Source organism: Salvelinus namaycush, chromosome 31 (assembly GCF_016432855.1).
Source record: "Salvelinus namaycush isolate Seneca chromosome 31, SaNama_1.0, whole genome shotgun sequence".
In the NCBI taxonomy this organism is placed as follows: Eukaryota; Metazoa; Chordata; class Actinopteri; order Salmoniformes; family Salmonidae; genus Salvelinus; species Salvelinus namaycush.
In genome coordinates this window covers 29,904,128-29,929,343 of record NC_052337.1, presented here as the reverse complement: position 1 = coordinate 29,929,343, position 25,216 = coordinate 29,904,128, and the positions used below count along the sequence as shown (strand labels likewise).

Genomic DNA, 25,216 nt, shown 5'->3' with positions numbered 1-25,216 from the left:
CAAGGGGCAAAGTATTAACACGTTTTTTTAATTGAGAGATGAGCTTAAAGTTTTCTTTACTGACCATCATTTTCACTTGTCTGACCGCTTGGATGATGATGAGTTTCTCACACGACTGGCCTATCTGGGTGATGTTTTTTCTCGCCTGAATGATCTGAATCTAGGATTACAAGGACTCTCCGCAACTATATTCAATGTGCGGGACAGAATTGAGGCTATGATTAAGAAGTTGGAGCTCTTCTCTGTCTGCATTAAGGACAACACACAGGTCTTTCCATCATTGTATGATTTTTTGTGTTCAAATGAACTCAAGCTTACGGACAATGTCAAATGTGATATAGCGAAGCACCTGAGTGAGCTGGGTGCTCAATTACACAGGTACTTTCCCGAAACAGACGACACAAACAACTGGATTCGTTATCCCTTTCATGCCCTGTTTCCAGTCCACTTACCGATATCTGAACAAGAGAACCTCATCGATATTGCAACAAGCGGTTCTGTGAAAATTGAATTTAATCAGAAGCCAATGCCAGATTTGTGGATTGGGCTGTGCTCAGAGTTTCTTGCCTTGACAAATCGCTGTTAAGACACTGATGTCCTTTGCAACTACGTACCTATGTCAGAGTGGATTCTCGGCCCTCACTAGCATGAAAACTAAATACAGGCACAGACAGTGTGTGGAAAATGATTTAAGACTGAGACTCTCTCCAATGCAACCCAACATTGCAGAGTTATGTGCATCCTTTCAAGCACACCCTTCTCATTAACCTGTGGTTTTATATGTAAGATGGCTAAATAAAGAGCAAAATTATTGATTATTATTATTTGTGCCCTGGTCCTATAAGAGCTCTTTGTCACTTCCCACAAGCTTGTGACAAAAACTCACACTCATTCTTATGTTTAATAAATGTATCGTATAGTGTGTGTGTGGCAGGCTTACAATGATGGCAAAAAACAACATTTGAGAGTGTGCTGACCCTGGTGCTAGAGGGAGTACGCAGCTGGAGGTTGAATGTTTGAAGGGGTACGGGACTATAAAACGTTTGGAAACCACTGATGTAGCCTATTTGAAATGACGAGCTCTTCATATGTTCACCGTTTCATGTTTATTAAATTACTTTTCATTAAAGTCCTATGGTTTGGTTTCAATACTTCAAAACCAAATGGCAGGTCCAGGTAGTCAAAAATTGTTTTTTTTCCTGTGAGCCCCGAGCGGTTTATAGCGCGGTTGGAAAGGATGTGGAGCACCAGGGGGCATTGATAAGCGGGATATCCGACCACTCAACTCCGCTCACATACTCTGGTGCGTGTGCATGTACACATGTGGATAAGTGTGTTGGTGTGTTTGTACATAAGTGAGTGTGTAAGCGGCTCCTGCTCTCCAGAGCCATACAGTACGGCGTAGTGACTCACCGAGTTGGATGGCATGCCCAGGTTGGTCTCGATGTAGGTCTCTGTCTTGGGTTCCACAGCGAGCTCTGCCTCCAGGACCTTCTCCACGGGCATGTCCTCGTTGACGCTGCTGGTGGACTCCACCTCGTTCTCACTGCGCTCTTTGGCCCGCTGGCGCTCCTCCTGGACGGCTGTGTGTAACAAAACTGGTTCCGGTCACTACTGCTGCTGCGGTGTTGTCTAGTGTGTGCGGTGTTTATGCATGTATTGTGTGTGTGTACATATGTAAATAGAGAGTGTGTACAATTATTATAACATGCTCTGATGTAAAGACAGAGTTAAACAGTCCCCATAATTACAGGTGACATGAATAGAGGCATGAAAGGAAACAGTACTGTGTAAACACAACATACACATATCACTCCATACAAGGACCCCCTCTTCAGCTGTCTGATATCAAAGAGCTGGGTCTATTCAGAGCATAACAAACAACAAGCGCCTTTCACGGCCATCATATATTTAGACATTAATAATGTATGGGATGTCACTCCTCATTTAGGCCCTGCATGTTTACCACAGACACTGTGACTGAATGGCTTTGAGAGACTGACTGGAGCACACACACATTAAATGGGGACTTTGTCCAATATAATGTGGTTTTTATTCTGTCCAGTAAATAACAGTCTCACTAAGTCTCTGGGTAAAGCAGGGCCTTGTTGGATCTGCTGTTTGATTGGCTTGGCAGGGAGACACAGGAAGTGGTTTGTGTGCTGAGCAGACACAGAGGCTCACTGTGGCCGAGGCAGGCCAAACCGCACCTCCACCCTCAGAGGATTTAGGAGAGAGGTGTGTGTGTGTGTGTGTGTGTGTTCATATGGAAGTGGTTGCTCTGCACTGACTCTGGGTTTCTCCCTATTCTCCCTTCTATATTCCCCAATAAACAGAAACAGTCCCCCAGACACACACATCCACACGTCTACACACCTAGACACACACATCCACACGTCTACACACCTAGACACACACATCCACACATCTACACACCTAGACACACACATCCACATATCTACACACCTAGATACACACATCCACACATCTACACACCTAGACACACACATCCACACGTCTACACACCTAGACACACACATCCACACATCTACACACCTAGACACACACATCCACACATCTACACACCTAGACACACACATCCACACATCTACACACCTACACACACACATCCACACATCTACACACCTAGACACACACATCCACACATCTACACACCTAGACACACACATCCACACGTCTACACACCTAGACACACACATCCACACGTCTACACACCTAGACACACACATCCACACGTCTACACACCTAGACACACACATCCACACATCTACACACCTAGACACACACATCTACACACCTAGACACACACATCCACACGTCTACACACCTAGACACACACATCCACACGTCTACACACCTAGACACACACATCCACACATCTACACACCTAGACACACACATCCACACGTCTACACACCTAGACACACACATCCACACACCTAGACACACACATCCACACGTCTACACACCTAGACACACACATCCACACGTCTACACACCTAGACACACACATCCACACATCTACACACCTAGACACACACATCCACACGTCTACACACCTAGACACACACATCCACACATCTACACACCTAGACACACACATCCACACATCTACACACCTAGACACACACATCCACACGTCTACACACCTAGACACACACATCCACACATCTACACACCTAGACACACACATCCACACTTCTAGACACCTAGACACACACATCCAAACATCTACACACCTAAACACACACATCCACACGTCTACACACCTAGACACACACATCCACACGTCTACACACCTAGACACACACATCCACACGTCTACACACCTAGACACACACATCCACACGTCTACACACCTAGACACACACATCCACACGTCTACACACCTAGACACACACATCCACACATCTACACACCTAGACACACACATCTACACACCTAGACACACACATCCACACGTCTACACACCTAGACACACACATCCACACGTCTACACACCTAGACACACACATCCACACATCTACACACCTAGACACACACATCCACACGTCTACACACCTAGACACACACATCCACACACCTAGACACACACATCCACACGTCTACACACCTAGACACACACATCCACACGTCTACACACCTAGACACACACATCCACACATCTACACACCTAGACACACACATCCACACGTCTACACACCTAGACACACACATCCACACATCTACACACCTAGACACACACATCCACACATCTACACACCTAGACACACACATCCACACGTCTACACACCTAGACACACACATCCACACATCTACACACCTAGACACACACATCCACACTTCTAGACACCTAGACACACACATCCAAACATCTACACACCTAAACACACACATCCACACGTCTACACACCTAGACACACACATCCACACACCTAGACACACACATCCACACATCTACACACCTAGACACACACATCCACACATCTACACACCTAGACACACACATCTACACACCTAGACACACACATCCACACGTCTACACACCTAGACACACACATCCACACATCTACACACCTAGACACACACATCCACACATCTACACACAGACCAAGACACTTCATATTCTCTTTTCTTCTTTTTCCTTCTGTTTCTATTCCAAATGCTGAATCACAGGGGTGGGGGTTCTGGGAAGGGGAGAACGGGGAGAGGAGGAGGGGACGATGAGGGGGGGCGAGGGGCCCCCATTTTAGAGGAACTGCTGTCTGGCGGTGGAAGTCAGCCCAAGGGTAGAATAGTTGTGCTGGAGTCAGAGAGAGGTGAGGAGGGCTGAAATCATGCTTTATTTCTCCCTTCCTCTGACTGGGAGAGCATCAATTCATTTAATCCAGTTTTTCTGTGGATTCGCTCAGCCTTCTGGACTGCCACTGCCTTGCTCTCCCCCTTCCTCAGGGTACAGGGGGGCTTAGGCAGCACAGTGATGTGAAAGGCAGTAAATGATCACATCCTTGAACAGAGGTTGAGCCCCATGATGATATAAATAAGAGTGAATAGGGGAGGGAGGGATAATGAGGGGGGAGGGGTGCATGTTGAGGTCAAGACAAATTGGCCCGGGAAAGAAAAGCTCTCAGAATGTACTTATCCTAGACTCTCTTGTTTTCTCTTTTCCTCTGCTTTCGTTTTGTTCTGCGTCTGATACTCATTGGTTATGGGTGGGGCTGAACAACTAAACACCGGGCTAAAGGCTAATGATGTGTGATACCTTTCTGTTCATGCTGGTCTAGGATCTGTTTTGTATTGTTTTTGCCTGGTGCGATGGTTAATGTTCAGAATAGGGAAAGCTGATCCTAGTATAACATAAAGTGATTTCTGATATGAAACTGGACTGTGTGCTTCCGATTATGTCCCTAAATACCTGGAATACCACATTGTATCTCTAAAGCCAGAATATTTTGTGACTGAGTTAAAATAGTATTGCAGAACAATCCTTCACTGTAGATAGTGATGCCACTGCTCTGATGGAGAACTGTGCTAAGAGTACTAATATCCTCCTCTCTTACGAAGTACTAAAACTACCTCTTTTGAGGGCAACAGCTTGTGCTCTCTCTCTCTCTCTCCACTCTCTCTTTCCTCTCTCTGTCTCTCTGCCTCATCTCTCTCTCCCTCCGCTCTCCCTGCCCCCCCCCCCCCCCCCCCCCCCATTTATTCCCCTACCCTCCCTCGTGGTAAATCACTGTTCTTCAAGGGGAATCTGAAATCATGAATAGGTCTGCCTATGAATGCTAACAATCACTGAAACATTCTGAAGCTAAAGTCGTGTCAATGAACCAGCCCTGATCTGAATAACCAGTAATTAAGACTTCCATTAGCATCTCATTTCAATGCTGAGCGCCTCTGAGGAAGTCAGTAATTCTGAGTCCTCTGCAACTAGTGCTCCTCATTCAGTAGTAATAAAGAGGCGGATGAGTGGAGCTCTCATTATCACACAAGTGATCTCAACACACTCCGAGATCTCTACATGAGGAGCTAAACGATTAACTCTGACAAGACTGACACAGAGGGTTCTTGTGTGTGTGCATGTGTGTGTGTGTGTGTGTGAGAGAGAGAGAGAGAGAGAGAGAGAGAGAGAGAGAGAGAGAGAGAGAGATAGAGAGAGAGAGATAAAGATGGCTAGATAGAGAGAGATAAAGATGGATAGAGACAGAGATATAAAGATAGATAGAGATATAAAGATAGAGAGAGATAGAGATATAAAGAGATAGAGATTTAAAGATAGATAGAGAGAGAGAGATAGAGACATAAAGATATATAGAGAGATATATAAAGATGGATAGAGAGACAGAGATATAAAGAGACAGAGAGAGAGAGATATAAAGATAGAGAGAGAGAGATATAAAGATAGAGAGAGAGATATATAAAGAGACAGAGAGAGAGATAGAGAGAGATAAAGATGGATAGAGAGAGACAAAGATAGATAGAGAGAGAGGGTAAATGGGCCTTTATCCTCAACGGCATGTGCTGTACCTTCTCTCTTCATTCCACAGGCCAGACACTTCTGGTAGCGACAGTACTGGCAGCGGTTGCGCTGGCGCTTGTCGATCAGACAGTCCTTGTTGTCTCGGCAGGTGTAGGTCAGGTCCTTCCTCACTGTCCTCTTGAAGAAGCCTTTACAGCCCTCACAGCTGTACACTCCATAGTGTTTACCTGGGGACAGACAGGCCATCTTCACTGAGTTTCATTTTAAAAAGTACATAGAGTGGCCATGAACAGACATTTAACACACACTTCACACACACATATATCCTCAATTTATTGAACTTGATTAGATACTGTTTGGCCAATAACAGAGGGGTGAAAACGGTGACTATAAGTGTACTGTACGTTACTATGTTCAGACATTGACAGTTCTGTCCTGATGAACAGTGTTTCTGAAGATCATTGACCGAGCAGAGTTCTGTCTGATATTAACCATCTCCTTCACATCCTGTCTGATATGAGGGAAAGTGCAGTGGAGTAACACTGAGTAACTTCCTATCTCTGATGCTGCACACACCAGACACTTTCATTCCTGGTAGACCAGTGGAGGCTGCTGAGGGGAGGACGGCTAATAATAATGGCCGGAATGGAGTGAATGGAATGGGTTCAAACACCTGGTTGTCAGTACCATTCCATTCACTCTATTCCAGCCATTTCACTCCATTATTATGAGCCTTCCTCCCCTCAGCAGCCTCCACTGTCATAGACACACCTTATACTTCCTCTTCGCTGGGTTAAGTAGTACAGTATATATGGTGCATTAGTGAGCCTTTCAGTGAGGCTGTGACTGTTTGTGATGAGAGTGTGTGTGTGTGTGTGTGTGTGTGTGTGTGTGTGTGTGTGTGTGTGTGTGTGTGTGTGTGTGTGTGTGTGTGTGTGTGTGTGTGTGTGTGTGTGTGTGTGTGTGTGTGTGTGTGTGTGTTTGTGTGTGTATATGTGCGTGTGTATATGTGTGTGTGAGAGCGTGTGTGTATAAGTGCGTGTGTGTGTATGTGTGTGTATATGTGTGTGTGTGCGTGTGTGTATAAGTGCGCGCGTGTGTGTGTGTGTGTGTGTGTATATATGTGTGTGTGTGTGTGTATATGTGCATGTGTGTGTGTGTGTGTGTGTGTGTGTAGGGACTCAGGTGAAATGGTGATGACCATGGTGGTGTGGCTGTCTCCACAGATGACGTGTCAGCGGTTTGTGTGTGTGTTTGGGTATGTGTGTATATGTAACCTTAGGGCACCGACCTGACGAGCGGTCCCCGCAGATGGCACAGATGTGTTTGGTGAGGGAGAGGGGCATGCACCCTTGTGAGGGCTGGGCGGGCACCTTCATCACCCCGTTGAGACCCAGCGGGGGCTTGATGTCCTCCGAGCTGCTGACCGAGTTCATCGGGGAGTTCAGCTGGAACATCAACACACACAAACACAACCACAGACAGGTCACAACGCCACTCCGACCCCTGACACTCAGGATGTCCAAAACGTACGCACACTTCATCAGATTACACAAAAATGGAAACAGAAATGTGAGGAAGTGTGGTTACTGAACGTCATCAACCAGCTCTGCTGATCAGCAAGAGAATGATGAATGTGAAATCTGGTATAGGGAGAGCAGAACTCCGTTTTGAGTCCAACAGCAAAGAGAAATGGCTATGGCTGAGTATGTATCCATGCAGATAAGCTGACTGGGAGGTTTAATGCTAACTACAGCTGGGCAGTAGTTCCAGTAGCAGACTGCCTGTGTTTCAGATCTAAAACCTGTCGCTGCTGGATCCTGCACCACTAACCCACAGGAGTGCTTTAATTCATGCCCCCCAGGCCTCCAACTGCTCAGAGCTAGCATAACTCTAATGCAAAATGTAGCAGTGCAGCAGAATAAAGAGCCAATGTTTGTTTTAGCAAGAGAAAGTGCAATAAGTTAGAGCAGGAAAAAGTGCACTTAGCTCTGCTGTGAAACAGCTCTGATATTGTTGATGTGAAAACCCCCTCTCGCACCGTGTAGCCTCGCAGGGAGCGCTACGAGACACTAATCAGCACAACTCTGCTGTTATCACTGGAGTTCCTACAGTTACTAAGGGCATGCTTTAGCTAAATTACCCCGCAACAGTAATGACTGGATAGCCAACCATTAGTACAGCAATGGAAACATGTCATTCTTAGAAGCCATGTATCTTTCAGGATGCTGTAAAACCATGATGCTAAAATGACCCAAATAAACCCCAAACGTACAAATAATTAACTTTGGGAAAACTGAAAATGAAAGGAGCTGAATGTGCTAATTATTTTCATGGAAACATTCAAGAGCTCTAGAGATTCTACAGCCAACAACAAAAAGAGTAATATAAAGTGTGTGGAAGTAATGATATTACCGTGGTATTACCAAGTGATGTACCAGTACATAGAGTGGTCATGAACAGACATTTAACACACACTTCACACACACACATATCCTCAATTTCTTGAACTTGATTAGATACTGTTTGGCCAATAACAGAGGGGTGAAAATGGTGACTATAAGTGTACTGTACGTTACTATTGTCACGCCCTGACCTTAGTATTCTATGTTTTCTGTATTATTTTGGTCAGGTCAGGGTGTGACGAGGGTGGATATGATTGTTTGGTATTGTCTAGGGTTTTTGTATGTCTAGGTGTGTGTGTGTGTAGTCTAGGCATATGTAGGTCTAGACTGGTTCCCAATCAGAGGCAGCTGTTTATCGTTGTCTCTGATTGGGGATCCTATTTAGGTTGCCATTTTCCAGTTTGGTTTGTGGGTTATTGTCTATGTGATGTTGCATGTCTGCACTCAGTGTTTATAGCGGTCACGTTCATTTTGTTGTTTTGTATTAGTTTGTTCAATATATTTCGTTATTAAAAGAAGTATGTATTATAATCACGCTGCGCCTTGGTCTCCTCTCTACGACGTTCGTGACAGAATAACCACCAAACAAGGACCAAGCAGCGTGATAAGAAGGAACAGTGCTTAATGGGGAAATGGACCTGGGAGGAAATTCTGGATGGAGCAGGACCCTGGACACAGCCGGGGGAGTATCGCCTTTCTGAAGAGGAGATAGAGGCAGCGAAAACGGAACGGCAATACTACGAGAAAAAATACCGGAGAATAGAGGAACGGCAACGATATGTAGGTACACGGCTAGCACGGAAGCCCGAGAGGCAGCCCCAATATTTTTTGGGGGGGGGCACACGAGGAGATTGGCTGAGTCAGGTAGGAGACCTGAGCCAACTCCTCGTGCTTACAGTGGGGAGCGTGTAACTGGTCAGGCACCGTGTTATGCAGAGATGCGCACGGTGTCTCCAGTTCGCATTCTTAGCCCGGTGCGCTCTATTCCAGCTCCTCGCGTTTGCCGGGCTAGAATGGGCATCCAGCCAGGACATATTGAGCCAGCTCTATGTTCTGGATCTCCAATGCGTCTCCACGGTCCAGTGTATCCTGTTCCTCCTCCCCGCACTCGCCCTGAAGTGCGTGTCCTCAGCCCGGTACCACCAGTTCTGGCACCACGCACCAGGCCTCCAGTGCGCCTCCAGAGTCCAGTACGTCCTGTTCCTCCTCCTCGCACTCGCCCTGAGGTGCGTGTCCCCAGCCCGGTACCACCTGTTCCGGCACGACGCACCAGGCCTCCAGTGCGCCTCCAGGGTCCAGTACGCCCTGTTCCTGCTCCACGCACTCGCCCTGAGGTGCGTGTCCCCAGCCCGGTACCACAGGTGATGATCCATGGCAAGAAGCTTCCAGTGATGATCCATGGCACGAAGCCTCCAGTGATGATCCATGGCACGAAGCCTCCAGTGATGATCCATGGCACGAAGCCTCCAGTGATGATCCATGGCACGAAGCCTCCAGTGGTGATCCATGGCAAGAAGCCTCCAGTGATGATCCATGGCACGAAGCCTCCAGTGATGATCCATGGCACGAAGCCTCCAGTGATGATCCATGGCAAGAAGCCTCCAGTGATGATCCATGGCACGAAGCCTCCAGTGAGGAGTCATGGCACGAAGCCTCCAACAAAGGCTGCCAGTCCGGAGCCTCCAGCGACACCCTCCAGTACGGAGCCTCCAGCGACGCCCTCCTGTCCGGAGCTGCCAGAGTCTCCCTCCTGTCCGGAGCTGCCAGAGTCACCCTCCTGTCCGGAGCTGCCAGAGTCGCCCTCCTCCTGTCCGGAGCTGCCAGAGTCGCCCTCCTGTCCGGAGCTGCCAGAGTCGCCCACCTCCTGTCCGGAGCTGCCAGAGTCGCCCTCCTGTCCGGAGCTGCCAGAGTCGGTCACCAGTCCAGAGCCTCCGGCGATGATCCACGGGTCAGTGCTACAATTGAGGACTCAGTGTAAAGAAGGGGGGCGGCGTCCAGATCCAGAGCCGCCACCGAGGGTAGATGCCCACCCGGACCCTCCCCTATAAGTTCAGGTTTGCGGTTGGGAGTCCGCACCTTTGGGGGGGTACTGTCACGCCCTGACCTTAGTATTCAATGTTTTCTGTATTATTTTGGTCGGGTGTGACGAGGGTGGATATGATTGTTTTGTATTGTCTAGGGTTTTTGTATGTCTAGGTGTGTGTATGTATAGTCCAGGCATATGTAGGTCTATGGTGGCCTAGATTGGTTCCCAATCAGAGGCAGCTGTTTATCGTTGTCTCTGATTGGGGATGCTATTTAGGTTGCCATTTTCCAGTTTGGTTTGTGGGTTATTGTCTATGTGATGTTACATGTCTGCACTCAGTGTTTATAGCGGTCATGTTCGTTTTGTTGTTTTGTATTAGTTTGTTCAGTATATTTCTTTATTAAAAGTAGTATGTATTATAATCACGCTGCGCCTTGGTCTCCTTTCTACGACGTTCGTGACAACTATGTTCAGACATTGACAGTTCTGTCCTGATGAACAGTGTTTCTGAAGATCATTGACCGAGCAGAGTTCTGTCTGATATTAACCATCTCCTTCACATCCTGTCTGATATGAGGGAAAGTGCAGTGGAGGAACACTGAGTAACTTCCTATCTCTGATGCTGCACACACCAGACACTTTCATTCCTGGTAGACCAGTGGAGGCTGCTGAGGGGAGGACGGCTAATAATAATGGCCGGAATGTAGTGAATGGAATGGGTTCAAACACCTGGTTGTCAAAACGACCAAAAGAAACCCCAAAAGTACAAATAACTAACTTTGGAAAAAATGAAAATGAAAGGGACTGAATGTGCAAATTATTTTTATGGTGATATTACCGTGGTATTACCAACAACACCATCCTCTCACAATGAACACCTATCCTGGTGTTGACATGAGTGTTGCAGACTGCGGGGAGACTTGCTAGAGTGAGATACAGGCGGTACTGTGGGTCCTAGCTAGCTAGCCTATGTCTTAATTGAGTTACTGTGAGCTGTACGCTAACACAGCAAATGAACAGACATTGTTTCTAGGGTGAGAGAGAATAAGATGACAAACAACATGTTGTATACAAGCCATAATGATGAAAATAACATGACACTACAGTTCAGCTAGCCTTTCTTCAGCTGTGTTTCCAAAACTCTGTCAGGGTACTTTAGTGTACTGCCCATGTTTACACATGAACTATACACAAAGACAAACATATCCCCTTTCTCTCTGACATATGGAATCCTCACCGCTCAAGGCCACAGGGCACACCCATGTAGACATGTGAACAGGCACTGTATTCTATTGGTACTGTACACAGGGCAGCCCCACACCAAGGACCAAATGAGGGGCAGCAACTACCAAATCCTCGACACACATACTATTCACGTGTTCACACGCATCTACAAACACACATGCGTCTGATTGGACTGACTTCTTCCTAGGCAGAAAATTGGATTTATTTAATCATTGTCTTATAGTGTATATTGCAGCAGACACTCAATGCTACAGAAATGGATATCATGTGTATTATTGAGCGTAAGCTACGAAGGCAATAGATTACATTGAAGACGTCATGTGTAGTGCCATCATTCAATTATACACTACATGTATACAGACTGGCAGTGTGTTCATACGGACTGTCAGACAAGAGCAATTGATGACAGGCTGAGTGCCATATTTTCTCATGCAACATGCAACTGTGAGCACATCTGTGGTTTATAAACACACACACGCACATATACACACACAAACACACACACACACACACACACACACACACACACACACACACACACACACACACACACACACACACACACACACACACACACACACACACACACACACACACACACACACACACACACACACACTCTAGACACACAAACACGCACAATCTTGAGTTCTTACCTCAGTCTACCATTTCCATTGCAGCACAAGAGAGCCTGTCTACTCGTCTGATATCGTCTCTATCAACCCAATAGCTGACAGAAAATACTATTCCTCTCCAAATCTATTTTCAGTGAACCTGCAACTCAATCTGTCCAGGGTTACACTTCTCTCCATGCAGGGGTGGGCTGGGGGTCTCTTTCTCTAGTGCATCTCTCTCGCCCAGGGCAGTGCAGGGATGGTGGGGGGATTAAAGGTGCTCAGTCCTGGGTCTGGAAATAGAATACAACCCCCGTCCCTACCACCACCACCACACATACATGCAAACCCCCCAAGAGGGGGGAACTAACAGGCCAACTGTGTGTGGAGTCTCCCATCGCTGGGGAAAATCTCTGGATGATCCTCATTACTAGGGCTGGGAATTGCTAGGGACCTCACGATACGATACTATCACTATACTTAGATGCCGATGTGATATGTGTCGCGATTCTCACGGTTCTATATGTATTGTGATTCGATACTGTGATTTTATTGCAATTTCTCACCGTATGTCTGCTGCAGAGAGGCAAGAGGGAACATGATAAAACGAGTTCTGATCAGTCATGGAAATAAAAGTGATGAAAACAAATGGGCTCCCTATTTAAAAAGAAGATGGAGAACAAGCTATACTGGAGATTTGGTGCAGGTACAGCCAACTAGCTGTACAAAAATAATGTTGCGATATTGTCAAAAGGATATTGTCACTAATCATGACCTCTTGTGGGTGTCTGATAAGGCAGGGACGGTACCAGTATGGAGATACTTATTAGTATCGTGGCAATGAAACTAAATACAAAGTGGATGCAACTCTTTTAGGAAAACCTCCCTAATGTTGGAAACAATCATCATTACGTTGTCATTTATTCTCAGGCAAACACTAGTGAAACGTTTGTCTGTGGTTTTATGGAACATGTGCGAGATTGCTAAATGCTCTCTTACTGTTAGAAGGGGACTGTTGAAAAGTTCAGATGATACCCTGTGTTTGAATCAGAACCTATACAGTCTGGTTTACTATGAGGGGACATAGACCCACAGACGAGAGGAGAGAAGAGTGGAGCTTGAGACGTGAGAAAGCACACTCAGCCAGTCCAGTCAGAGTCATGACTCAGAACACTGAACAGAGACAGAGGAGAGGGGAGAGTGAGGTGTGTTACTGCAGCATTTGGAGCTCTGTGGCCATAACAGGTGTGTGTTATAGCGTAAGGTGTGGCTATACTGCTGGCCCAGTAAATGCTCTAATGTAACGGCCTATGTTATGTAATGGGTGGTAAGGGACATTCGGTCAGTGCCTTGAGCACAGCTGAGGTGTTAGTGTGCTCTAGACTGTTACATTCCACATGGAACTGATCTCTCTCTCCCTCTCTCCCTCTCCTTCTCCTTCTCCCTCTCCTTCTCCCCTCCAGTGTGTGCTGGTGATCTTCATAGGGGAAAAAGCTAATGGAAATGTAAAACAGCAGTTGACAGTGTGCTCACTCTGATGTACAGTAACAACACTTCTATTTATAGTGGGATTGGGAGAGTCATTTAAGTGGTTTCAACACCACAATCAAATACACTATGCACACATGTCTCTACAGTGAAAATAACCCATTTACACAAACAGGATGACTCCTAACTCAAGAACCCCATCAAAAACCTTTTGGCCTATTACAGTATATGACCAGTAATATGCTATAATGACACTTACACACAGTAGTAGAGAAGAATAGACAATACCAGGGGAGACATTAGAGGCCCCTGCTTAAGACTGGCTTAGTTCCTTTCACTGGGTCTGACCACAGACTTTTTGCTCACAAAGATACATCAAAGGAATACATCAAATCCTCCTGCACCACTTCTCAATGCTCAACCCCGAAGTGGAAATTCAGCATGTAACAGTTCAAGGGCACCTTTTACTGAGTAGAAGTTATGAGGCTTACATCATTTTTTCATAACACCACCCATTATAAATGTTGGGCACACAACTTTAATAAGTGCAGAAAGCCATTGCCAGGAACAAAATATTCAATTTGAATCCTTTATTTTCTTTCCACTGGAAATCTGGATTCCTCGCTGAAGTAAGACTTGCTAGTGAGTGATCAACTGTTTGAAGTATGGTATTAATACCTTTTCTAATTTGCAAGGCTAAAACTCCAAATCAAAAGGTGGCCAAAGCTGATGTGTCTGTTTCTGCAAAGCTGAGGCAGAGGACACTGGATACAAATAGAGACAAATCTCAGTTTGACAGGCAACAACTCTTAACCAACAACCCATAGGGAACAGTCAGATCTAACCTTATGATAACCCCAATACAACCTGTGACCTCTGACCTCATTTCCTGTTGAAAACAACAAACAACCTTATCATCACATACAACCTGGACTTTTTCTCTCCAACAATAATAAGTGTGTCAGTAATCTTTGTGGTCAGCAGGATCATCAACATCTAGTCTTGACAAGCTATCAACAGATATGAGGGTAGGGTTTCACACAGGAGGTGCGTTCATCCCTAACCTCTCCTGAGGCATTTAAGGACTGCTAACAGTAATTCACCCTTCACCCTGGGATCAATTACCGCCGTGTCACAACTCAGAAGGACACCTGTCCGACACACACACACGCACGCACGCACATATACGCACGCATGCATGCAAACAAACATACACACACACTATAGTTGTGATGTATACTGCTACGATGAATATGATAGTGCCTGTGTTTTTTCAGAACGTCCAGATGTCAAAAAGTGTGCTGCAGTATATCGGCGTAATGTTGTTATGAGAATGTAGTGGAGAGAGCATTGTAACACGGACTAGAGAATAGACATGCAGGCCCGCTGCTGGTGTCTCACCTCAGTGTGGCAGTATCATATGTGTGTTAGTCAGGCTTGTTATCATAGGAGACATGGCCTCCTCCTGTGGGTAGGCACCATACAACGTACTGCTGACTGAGCAGCTTTCCCAATGCTGCTACAGACTCACACTTTTCTCACACCGCTCCCTCTCTCTAATTCTCACTCTCTCTTTCTCTCTGCCTCCCTCTTTCTCTCTCTCTGCCTCTCTCTCTCTCCCTCACTCGTTCTCTCTCCCTCCCTCTCTATCTCTCTGCCTCTTTCTCTCTCTCCGCCTCTCTCTTCCTCTCTGCCTATCTCTCCCTCTCTGCCACTATTTCCCTCTCGCTCTGCCTCAATTCAATTCAAAGGGCATTATTGGCATGGGAAACATATGTTTACATAGCCAAAGCAAGTGAAATAGATAATAAACAAAGGTGAAATAAACAATAATAAAATGAACAGTAAACATTACACTCACAAAAGTTCCAAAAGAATAAAGACATTTTTCTATATACAGTGTTGTAACAATGTGCAAATAGTTAAAGTACAAAAGGGAAAAGAAATAAACATAAATATGGGTTGTATTTACAATGGGGTTTGTTCTTCACTGGTTACCCTTTCTTGTGGCAACAGGTCACAATCTTGCTGCTGTGATTGCACACTGTGGTGTTTCACCCAAAAGATATGAGAGTTTATCAACATTTTAGAAATCTTTGTGGGTCTGTGTAATCTGGGGGAAATACAGTGCAGCCTTACAGCCTTATTATAAAACTGATAAAAAATGGATTACTTTAATACTTTAATGAAGCACCTTTGGCAGCGATTAGAGCATCGAGTCTTCTTGGGTATGACGCTACAAGCTTGGCACACCTGTATTTATGGAGTTCTTCCCAATCTTCTCTGCAGATCCTCTCAAGCTCTGTCAGGTTTGATGGGGAGTGTCACTGCACAGTATTTTCAGGTCTCTCCAGAGATGTTAAATCGGGTTCTAGTGCAGGCTCTGGCTGGCCACTCAAGGACATTCAGAGACTTGTCCAGAAGTCACTCCTGCATTGTCTTGGCTGTGTGCCTAGGGTTGTTTCCTGTTGGAAGGTGAACCTTCGCCCCAGTCTGAGGTACTGAGTGCTCTGGATCAGGTTTTAATCAAGGATCTCTCTGTATATTGCTTCGTTCATCTTTCCCTCAACCCTTACTAGTCTCCCAGTCCCTGCCGCTGAAAAACATACCCACAGCATGATGCTGCCACCACCATGTTTCACCATGGGGATGGTGCCAGGTTTCTCCAGACGTGATGCCTGGCATTCAGGCCAAAGAGTTCAATCTTGGTTTCATTAGACCAGAGAATGCTGTTTCTCATGGTCTGGGAGTCTTAAGGTAACCTTTTCGCAAACTCTAAGCGGGCTGTCATGTGCCTTTTACTGAAGAGTGGCTTCCATCTGGCCACTCTAACATAAAGGCCTGATTGGTGGTGCTTCAGAGATGGTTGTCCTTCTGGAAGTATCTCCCATCTCCATAGAGGAACTCTAGAGCTCTGTCAGAGTGACCATCGGGTGCTTTGTCACCTCCCTCACCAAGGCCCTTCTCCCCCGATTGCTCAGTTTGGCCGGGCGGCCAACTCTAGAAAGAGTATTGGTGGTTCCAAACTTCTTCCATTTAAGAATGATGGAGGCCACTGTGTTCTGGGGACCTTCAATTCTGCAGAATGTTTTTGGTACCCTTCCCCAGATGTATGCTTCGACACAATCCTGTGTCGGAGCTCTACGGACAATTCGTTTGACCTCATGGCTTGGTTTTTGCTCTGACATGCACTGTCAACTGTGGGACCTTATATAGACAGGTATGTGCCTTTCCAAATCATGTCCAATCAATGTAATTTACCACAGGTGGACTCCAATCAAATTGTAGAAACATCTCAAGGATGATCAATGGAAACAGTATGCATCTGAGCTCAATATCGAGTCTCATCGCAAAGGGTCTGAATACTTATGTAAATCATGTATTTCTGTTTTAAATTTTTTAATACATTAGCAAAAAATATTAAAACCTGTTTTCGGTTTGTCATTATGGGGTATTGTGTGTTGATTGATGAGGATTTTTTTTTTTTTTTAATTCATTTTAGAATAAGGCTGTAATGTAACAAAATGCGGAAAAAGTCAAGGGGTCTGAATAGTCTGTCTTCTCTTGAGAGCCAGTTCTTTTTTTCTCAGTAACAAGGCTATCCTCACTGAGTCTGTACATAGTCAAAGCTTTCCTTAAGTTTGAGTCAGTCATAGTCGTCAGGTATTCTGCCACTGTATAGTCTCTGTTTAGGGCCAAATAGCATTCTAGTTTGCTCTGTTTTTTTGTTAATTCTTTCCAATGTATCAAGTAATGATCTTTTTGTTTTCCCATGATTTGCTTAGGTCTAATTGTGTTACTGTCCTGGGGCTCTGTGGGGTCTGTTTGTGTTTGTGAGCAGAGCCCTAGGACCAGCTGGCTTAGGGGACTCTCCTCCAGGTTCATCTCTGTAGGTGATGGCTTTGTTATGGAAGGTTTGGGAATCACTTCCTTTTAGGTGGTTGTAGAATTTCACGGCTCTTTTCTGGATTTTGATAATTAGCGTGTATCGGCCTAATTCTGCTCTGCATGCATTATTTGGTGTTTTACGTTGTACACAGAGGATATTTTTGTAAAATTCTGCATGCGGAGTCTCAATTTGGTGTTTGTCCCATTTTGTGAATTATTGGTTGGTGAGCGGACCTCACAACCATACAAGGCAATGGATTCTATAACTGATTCAAGTATTTTTAGCCAGATCCTAATTGGTATGTCGAATTTTATGTTCCTTTTGATGGCATAGGAGGCCCTTCTTGCCTTGTCTTTCAGCTTGTTCACAGCTTTGTGGAAGTTAAGTGTGGCGCTGATGTTTAGACCGAGGTATGTATAGTTTGTGTGCTCTCGGGCAGGTATTCTCAAACTGGGGTACGCCCAATGACGTCGGGGGTACGCCAAATAAAAATGTGATTCACATTTAAAAAAATATATATCTAAAAAATATATATACAGTATATATAAATTCTTCACATTTTCCAAAAGTCCATTTATATTTTCCAACGGGGCTATACATTTGGGTGAGGTTTTCCTCTCGCCTGAGTAGCCTCATTTTACTGCCAAAAATAAAATTCAACCATCTAGTGTTCAGCAAAATAATAACACAATGTCAAAAACAGGTAGCCTCTCATGCGGGAATTCCAGTAACGGTCCGTATGTAGCCAAACGTAGTTGCTGCTCATTCCATTTGCTCGAAAATTGATAAATGGTTTTAAAAAAGTAAGGCCCATAAAGGCCCATAAGGACACATACCAGCTCTACTGGTAGCACTGCTTCTACCAGCAGTACTACACCTGCAACTGTCAACAACACACGTTGTTCTGCTTCCACGATCACATCCAATGCTAGCATCAGTAATTCTACATTTGTTGTTAGCCCAGCTAGCATGGACACTGACAGTTGTGAATCTGATGCAGTCGAAGAGTTACTGCCCCATTGCCCGGGGAAAGCACCGAATAACAGACAGGGACGTTGGACCATCGAAGAGGCACACATATGATGAGAACTACATTGATTTGGGGTTCACTTGCCTTTCCTCAGCCACAGTGTGTTATATGTGCAAAAGTACTATCTCACAACTCGATGAAACCTTCACTCTTGCGCAGACATTTAGAAACAAAACATGTTAATTTGAAAAATAAGCCAGGTTTTTTTTGGAGCGAGAATTAAGACGACTTTTGAGTAGTAAGATACCATTATTAAGAAGGGGCTAGAAGCGTCTTATATGGTGAGCTATCAAGTGGCTAGGACAGGCAAGCCCCATACTACTGTGGAGGACTTAATTCTTCCTGCTGCCGCGGATATGGCTGGGACAATGCTGGGGGAAAAGGCCAAAAGAACTATACAGACAATGCCTTCATCAAACAAGAGATGTTTTGATACAATTACTGCTTCGCATACACAGCCAGTGAATTCTATACGTTACAGCTGGATGAGTCAACAGGCGTGGCGGGCCTGACACAGCTCCTGATATGTGTCCTTTACGTTTATGGGGGGGGTCAATTAAGGAAGACAACCTCTTTGCAAACCACTGGAAACCAGGACAACAGGAGAGAATATTTTTTAAAGTACTGGACAGTTTGTGACATCAAATGGACTTTAGTGGTCAAGATGTGTTGGTATCTGTTCTGATGGTGCAAAAGCCATGACAGAGAGACATAATGGAGTGGTAACGTGCGTGCAAGCAGTTGCTACCGATGCCACTTGGGTACACTGCAGCATCCACCGAGAGGCTCTTGCTGCCAAAGGAATGCCTGACAGCTTGAAAGACATTTTGGACACTACAATGAAAATGATTAACTTTGTTAAAGCAAGGCCCCTGAACTCTCGTGTATTTTATGCACTATGCAATGATATGGGCAGCGAACATGTAACACTTTTACAACATACAGAAGTGCGCTGGTTATCAAGGGGCAAAGTATTAACATGTTTATTTAATTGAGAGACGAGCTTAAAGTTTTCTTTACTGACCATCATTTTCACTTGTCTGACCGCTTGGATGATGATGAGTTTCTCACACGACTGGCCTATCTGGGTGATTATTTTTCTCGCCTGAATGATCTGACTCTAGGATTACAGGGACTCTCCGCAACTATATTCAACGTGCGGAACAGAATTGAGGCTATGATTAAGAAGTTGGAGATCATCTCTGTCTACATTAACAAGGACAACACACAGGTTTTCCATCATTGTATGATTTTTTGTGTGCAAATGAACTAAAGCCTACGGACAATGTCAAATGAGATATAGTGAAGCACCTGAGTGAGTTGGTGGTGCAATTACACAGGTACTTTCCTGAAACGGATGACACAATCAATTGGATTCGTTATCCCTTTCATGCCCTGCCTCCAGTCCACCTACCGAGCCTTATCGAAATTGCAACAAGTGGTTCTATGAAAATGTAATTTTATCAGAAGCCACTGCCAGATTTCTAGATAGGGCTGCGCTCAGAGTATTCTGCCCTGGCAAAACGTGCTGTTAAGACACTGATGCCCTTTGCAACCACGTACCTATGTGAGAGTGGATTCTCGGCACTCACTAGCATGAAAACTAAATACATGCACAGACTGTGAGTGGAAAATGATTTAAGACAGACTCTATCCAATACAACCCAACATTGCAGAGTTATGTGCATCCTTTCAAGCACACCCTTCTCATTAACCTGTGGTGAGTTGTTCACAATTTTCGATGAACAAATAAAGTTTTATATGTAAGATGGCGAAATAAAGAGCAACATTTTTGATTATTATTATTTGTGCCCTGGTCCTATAAGAGCTCTTTGTCACTTCCCACGAGCCGGGCTGTGACAAAATGTATCGTATAGTGTGTGTGTGTGGCAGGCTTACAATGATGGCAAAAAAAACAACATTTGAGAGTGCTCTGACCCTGGTGCTAGAGGGGGTACACAGCTGGAGGTTGAATGTTTGACGGGGTACGGGACTATAAAAAGTTTGGGAACCACTGCTGTAGGGCAACGGTGTCAGGATGGAATTTGTATTTGTGGTCCTGGCAACTGGACCTTTTTTGGAACACCATTATTTTTGTCTTACTGAGATTTACTGTCAGAGCCCAGGTCTGACAGAATCTGTGCAGAAGATCTAGGTGCTGCTGTAGGCCCCCCTTGGATGGCGACAGAAGCACCAGATCCTCGGCAAACAGTAGGCATTTGACTTCAGATTCTAGTAGGGTGAGGCAGGGTGCTGAAAACTGTTCTAGTGCCCTCGCCAATTCATTGATATATATGTTGAAGAAGGTGGGGCTTAAGCTGCATTCCTGTCTCACCCCACGGCCCTGTGGAAAGAAAGGTGTGTGTTTTTTGCCCATTTAAACTGCACACTTGTTAATTGTTTACATGGATTTTATTATGTTATATGTTTTTCCCCAACACCACTTTCCATCAATTTGTATAGCAGACCCTTATGCCAAATTGAGAAAAACAATTTTTTGAAATCAACAAAGCATGAGAAGCCTTTGTTTTGTTTTGTTTGTTAGGGTGTTATTAGGGTGTGCAGGGTGAATACGTGGTCTGTCGTACGGAAATTTGGTAAAAAGACAATTTGACATTTGCTCAGTATATTGTTTTCAAAGAGGAAATTAACCAGTCTGCTGTTAATGATAATGCAGAGGATTTTCCCAAGGTTGCTGTTGATGCATATCCCACAGTAGTTATTGGGGTCAGATTTGTCTCTACTTTTGTAGAATCCTTGGTTCCAAATATTGGGGAAGATGCCAGAGCTAAGGATGATGTTAAAGAGTTTAAGTATAGCCAATTGGAGCTTGAATGATTCATTGACGAGAGATACTAATGAGCTCAAAGAAACATGTCGCTAGTTTCGGAGGAATCAAGCACAACAAACCCAATCAACAAAACAAACCAAAGCCAAGTTGGCCAAGCAGTATCAACAATGGCATTAAACCATCCCCATGCAAGAGTGAGTGGAGAGTGGGGAGAGGTTTACAGATAAGGATGTTAACTTGTTGAAATCCATCAATGAAAGGCTTGCCAAACTTGTTGTCTTGGATATACTACGAGAGGACATCAATGCATTATGTGCCAGTCTAGAATTCAGCCAATGTCAGGTTGATGATCTAAGGAAAGAGAACATGGTGCTGAAAGGTACTGTAGACTCTATTAATGGAAAGATGGAGGTGGTGCAAAGGGAGAACAAACAACTTAAAGAAACCTTGCTTGATGTACAGTGTCGATCAATGCGAGACAATCTAATATTTTCAGGGATACCGGAGAATGACAACAGCAGAAGCTGTGGGGACACTGTCCGAGACTTTATGTCAACTCAACTGAAACTGCCCACTGATGTCATGCGTAATGTCACTTTCTCCAGAGTCCATAGAATGGGTAAGGCCTCTGGGAGTAGGCCACAGGCTATTATTGCATGTTTGAACATTTTAAGCAAAAGGAAATGGCGAAGAGCAGGGGCAGAGAACTCAGAAACACTGATTTTGGAATGAATGATCACTTCCCTACGGAGATCAATGAAAGGAGAAAAAACTATCCCATCATGAAGGAAAAGTGTTGCCTGAATCAACAAGTCTTCTTGGTGATGGATAAACTTTACATCAACGGGCAACTGTATCGGGACTGTAGAGTAACTCTCTGGCTATTTTAATCATGACAACTTCAACTATAACCAATACATGCTCTATTGATCTCCACTTGACAAGGAAAGGGTTGCATATGGCTCAGGTTAATGTATGTAGCCTTCCTAACAAAATACATGAGGTTTTTAACTTAGTCAATACAAATAATATTAATATTTTAGCTTTGACCGAAACGCATTTGGATGCATCTGTAAATGATGGGCAAATTAACATTCCTGGAAATACTACTTAGAAGGGACAGGGATAGGATTGGCGGAGATGTAACACTATACATTCAGAATCATATACCTTTTAAGAGGAGGGATGACCTTAATGTATGTCAAATAGAGACACTATGGGCTGAAGTACACTACCGGTCAAAAGTTTTAGAACACCTACTCATTCAAGGGTTTTTCTTTATTTTTACTATTTTCTACATTGTAAAATAATAGTGAAGACATCAAAACCATGAAATAACACATATGGAATAATGTAGTAACCAAAAAAGTGTTAAACAAATCAAAATATATTTTATATTTGAGATTCTTCAAATAGCTACCCTTTGCCTTGATGACAGCATTGCACACTCTTCACATTCTCTCAAACAGCTTCGTGAGGTAGTCACCTGGAATGCATTTAAATTAACAGGTGTGCCTTCTTAAAAGTTATTTTGTGGAATTTCTTTCCTTCTTAATGCGTTTGAGCCAATCACTTGTGTTGTGACAAGGTAGGGGGGGTATACAGAAGATAACCCTATTTGGTAAAAGACCAAGTCCATATTACGGTAAGAACAGCTCAAATAAGCAAAGAGAAATGACAGTCCATCATTACTTTAAGACATGAAGGTCAGTCAATATGGAAAATGTCAAGAGCTTTGAAAGTTTCTTCAAGTGCAGTCGCAAAAACCACCAAGCGCTATGATGAAACTGGCTCTCATGAGGACCGCCACAGGAAAGGAAGACCGAGTTACCTCTGTAGCAGAGGACAAGTTCATTAGAGTTACCAGCCTCAGAAATTGCAGCCCAAATAAATGCTTCACAGAGTTCAAGTAACAGATACATCTCAACATCAACTGTTCAGAGGAGACTGTGTGAATCAGGCCTTCATGGTAGAATTGCTGCAAAGAAACCACCAGTAAAGGACACCAATAAGAAGAAGAGACTTGCTTGTGCCAAGAAACACGAGCAATGGACATTAGACGGTGGAAATGTGTCCTTTGGTTTGGAGTCCAAATTGGAGATGATTGGTTCCAACCGCCGTGTCTTTGTGAGGCGCGGTGTGGGTGAACGGATGATCTCTGCATGTGTATTTCCCACCGTAAAGCATGGAGGAGGTTGTGTTATGGTGTGGGGGTGCGTTGCTGGTGACACTGTCTGTGATTTATTTATAATTCAAGGCACACTTAACCAGAATGGCTACCACAGCATTCTGCAGTGATACGCCATCCCATCTGGTTTGGGTCTATCATTTGTTTTTCAACAGGACAATAACCCAACACACCTCCAGGCTGTGTAAGGGCTATTTTACCAAGAAGGGGAGATTTGGAGTGCTGCATCAGATGACCTGGCCCCACAATCCCCCAACTAAATTGAGATGGTTTGGGATGAGTCAAACCGCAGAGTGAAGGAAAAGCAGCCAACAAGTGCTCAGCATATGTGGGAACTCCTTCAAGACTGTTGGAAAAGCATTCCAGGTGAAGCTGGGAAGCTGAGAGATGGTGAAGCTGAGAGAATGCCAATATTGTGCAATGCTGTCATCAAGGCAAAGGGTGGCTATTTGAAGAAACTCAAATATAAAATATATTTTGATTTGTTTAACACTTTTTTGGTTACTACATTATTCCATATGTGTTACTTCAGAGTTTTGATGTCTTCACTATTATTCTAAAATGTAGAACATAGTCAAAATAAAGAAAAACCCTTGAATGAGTAGGTGTTCTAAAACTTTTGACCGGTAGTGTACATCTGCCTCACCAGGCATCCATTTGGTAGGATGTGTGTATAGACATCCTAGTGCTAAGATGTCCTATCTGGATGACTTATGCACTGGGTTTGAACAGGCTCCAGACAGTAACATATGTATTTATCTTGGGTGATTTTTGTATAAATTGGAAGGATCATATTTAAACTAATTTTAACATTTTAACAAAATGAATGAGATGTGCCGAGAGCTGTGGTTTGAAACAAATGGTTAATGATACTACTAGATCATCAACTAAGTTAGGTCACCGTTTGGACGCATGCATTGATCTGATCTTCTGTAATATACCATTGCAATGTTTAAAAGCCAGATCAATGCCAGTGGGCTGGACAGACCATAATATTGTGACCATAACTGTCAAGGCTTTCTTCCAGGGGTGAAGGAGAGGACCAAAGTGCAGCGCGGCTAGTGTTAAACATGTTTAATACAAGAACAAGTGAAACACTACAAACATACAAAATAACAAATGTGCAAAACCGATACAGACCTATCTGGTGCAGAACACAAACACAGAGACAGGTAACAAACACCCACAAAATCCCAACACAAAACAAGCCTCCTATATATGAGTCTCAATCAGAGACAACGACTACCATCTGTCTCTGATTGAGAACCCACACTAGGCTGACATAGAAACAGACAAACTAGACACACAACATAGAATTCCCACCCAGCTCACGTCCTGACCAACTAAACACATACAAAACAACAGAAAACAGGTCAGGAACGTGACAGAACCCCCCCCTCAAGGTGCGAACTCCGGGCGCACCCCTAACAACTCAAGGGGAGGGTCTGGGTGGGCATCTGTCCGCGGTGGCGGCTCCGGCGGTGGACGAGGGCACCACTCCACCATTGTCTTTGTCCACCTCCTTAGCGTCCCTTGAGTGGC

The 25,216-nt window shown here is 44.5% G+C and overlaps 1 protein-coding gene across 1 annotated transcript in view; it reads right to left on the bottom strand.

The window, feature by feature from the left end:
• LOC120025770 (retinoic acid receptor RXR-alpha-A) overlaps window positions 1-25,216 on the bottom strand; it is a 156,838-nt gene that overhangs the window by 27,951 nt on the left and 103,671 nt on the right. Inside the window, exons 4-6 of the mRNA XM_038970409.1 lie at window positions 7,290-7,446; window positions 6,046-6,225; window positions 1,414-1,583 (exon numbers count right to left, since the gene is read on the bottom strand). Of these exons, the coding sequence (XP_038826337.1) occupies window positions 1,414-1,583; window positions 6,046-6,225; window positions 7,290-7,446 (507 nt within the window). The remainder of the gene's footprint in view (window positions 1-1,413; window positions 1,584-6,045; window positions 6,226-7,289; window positions 7,447-25,216) is intronic.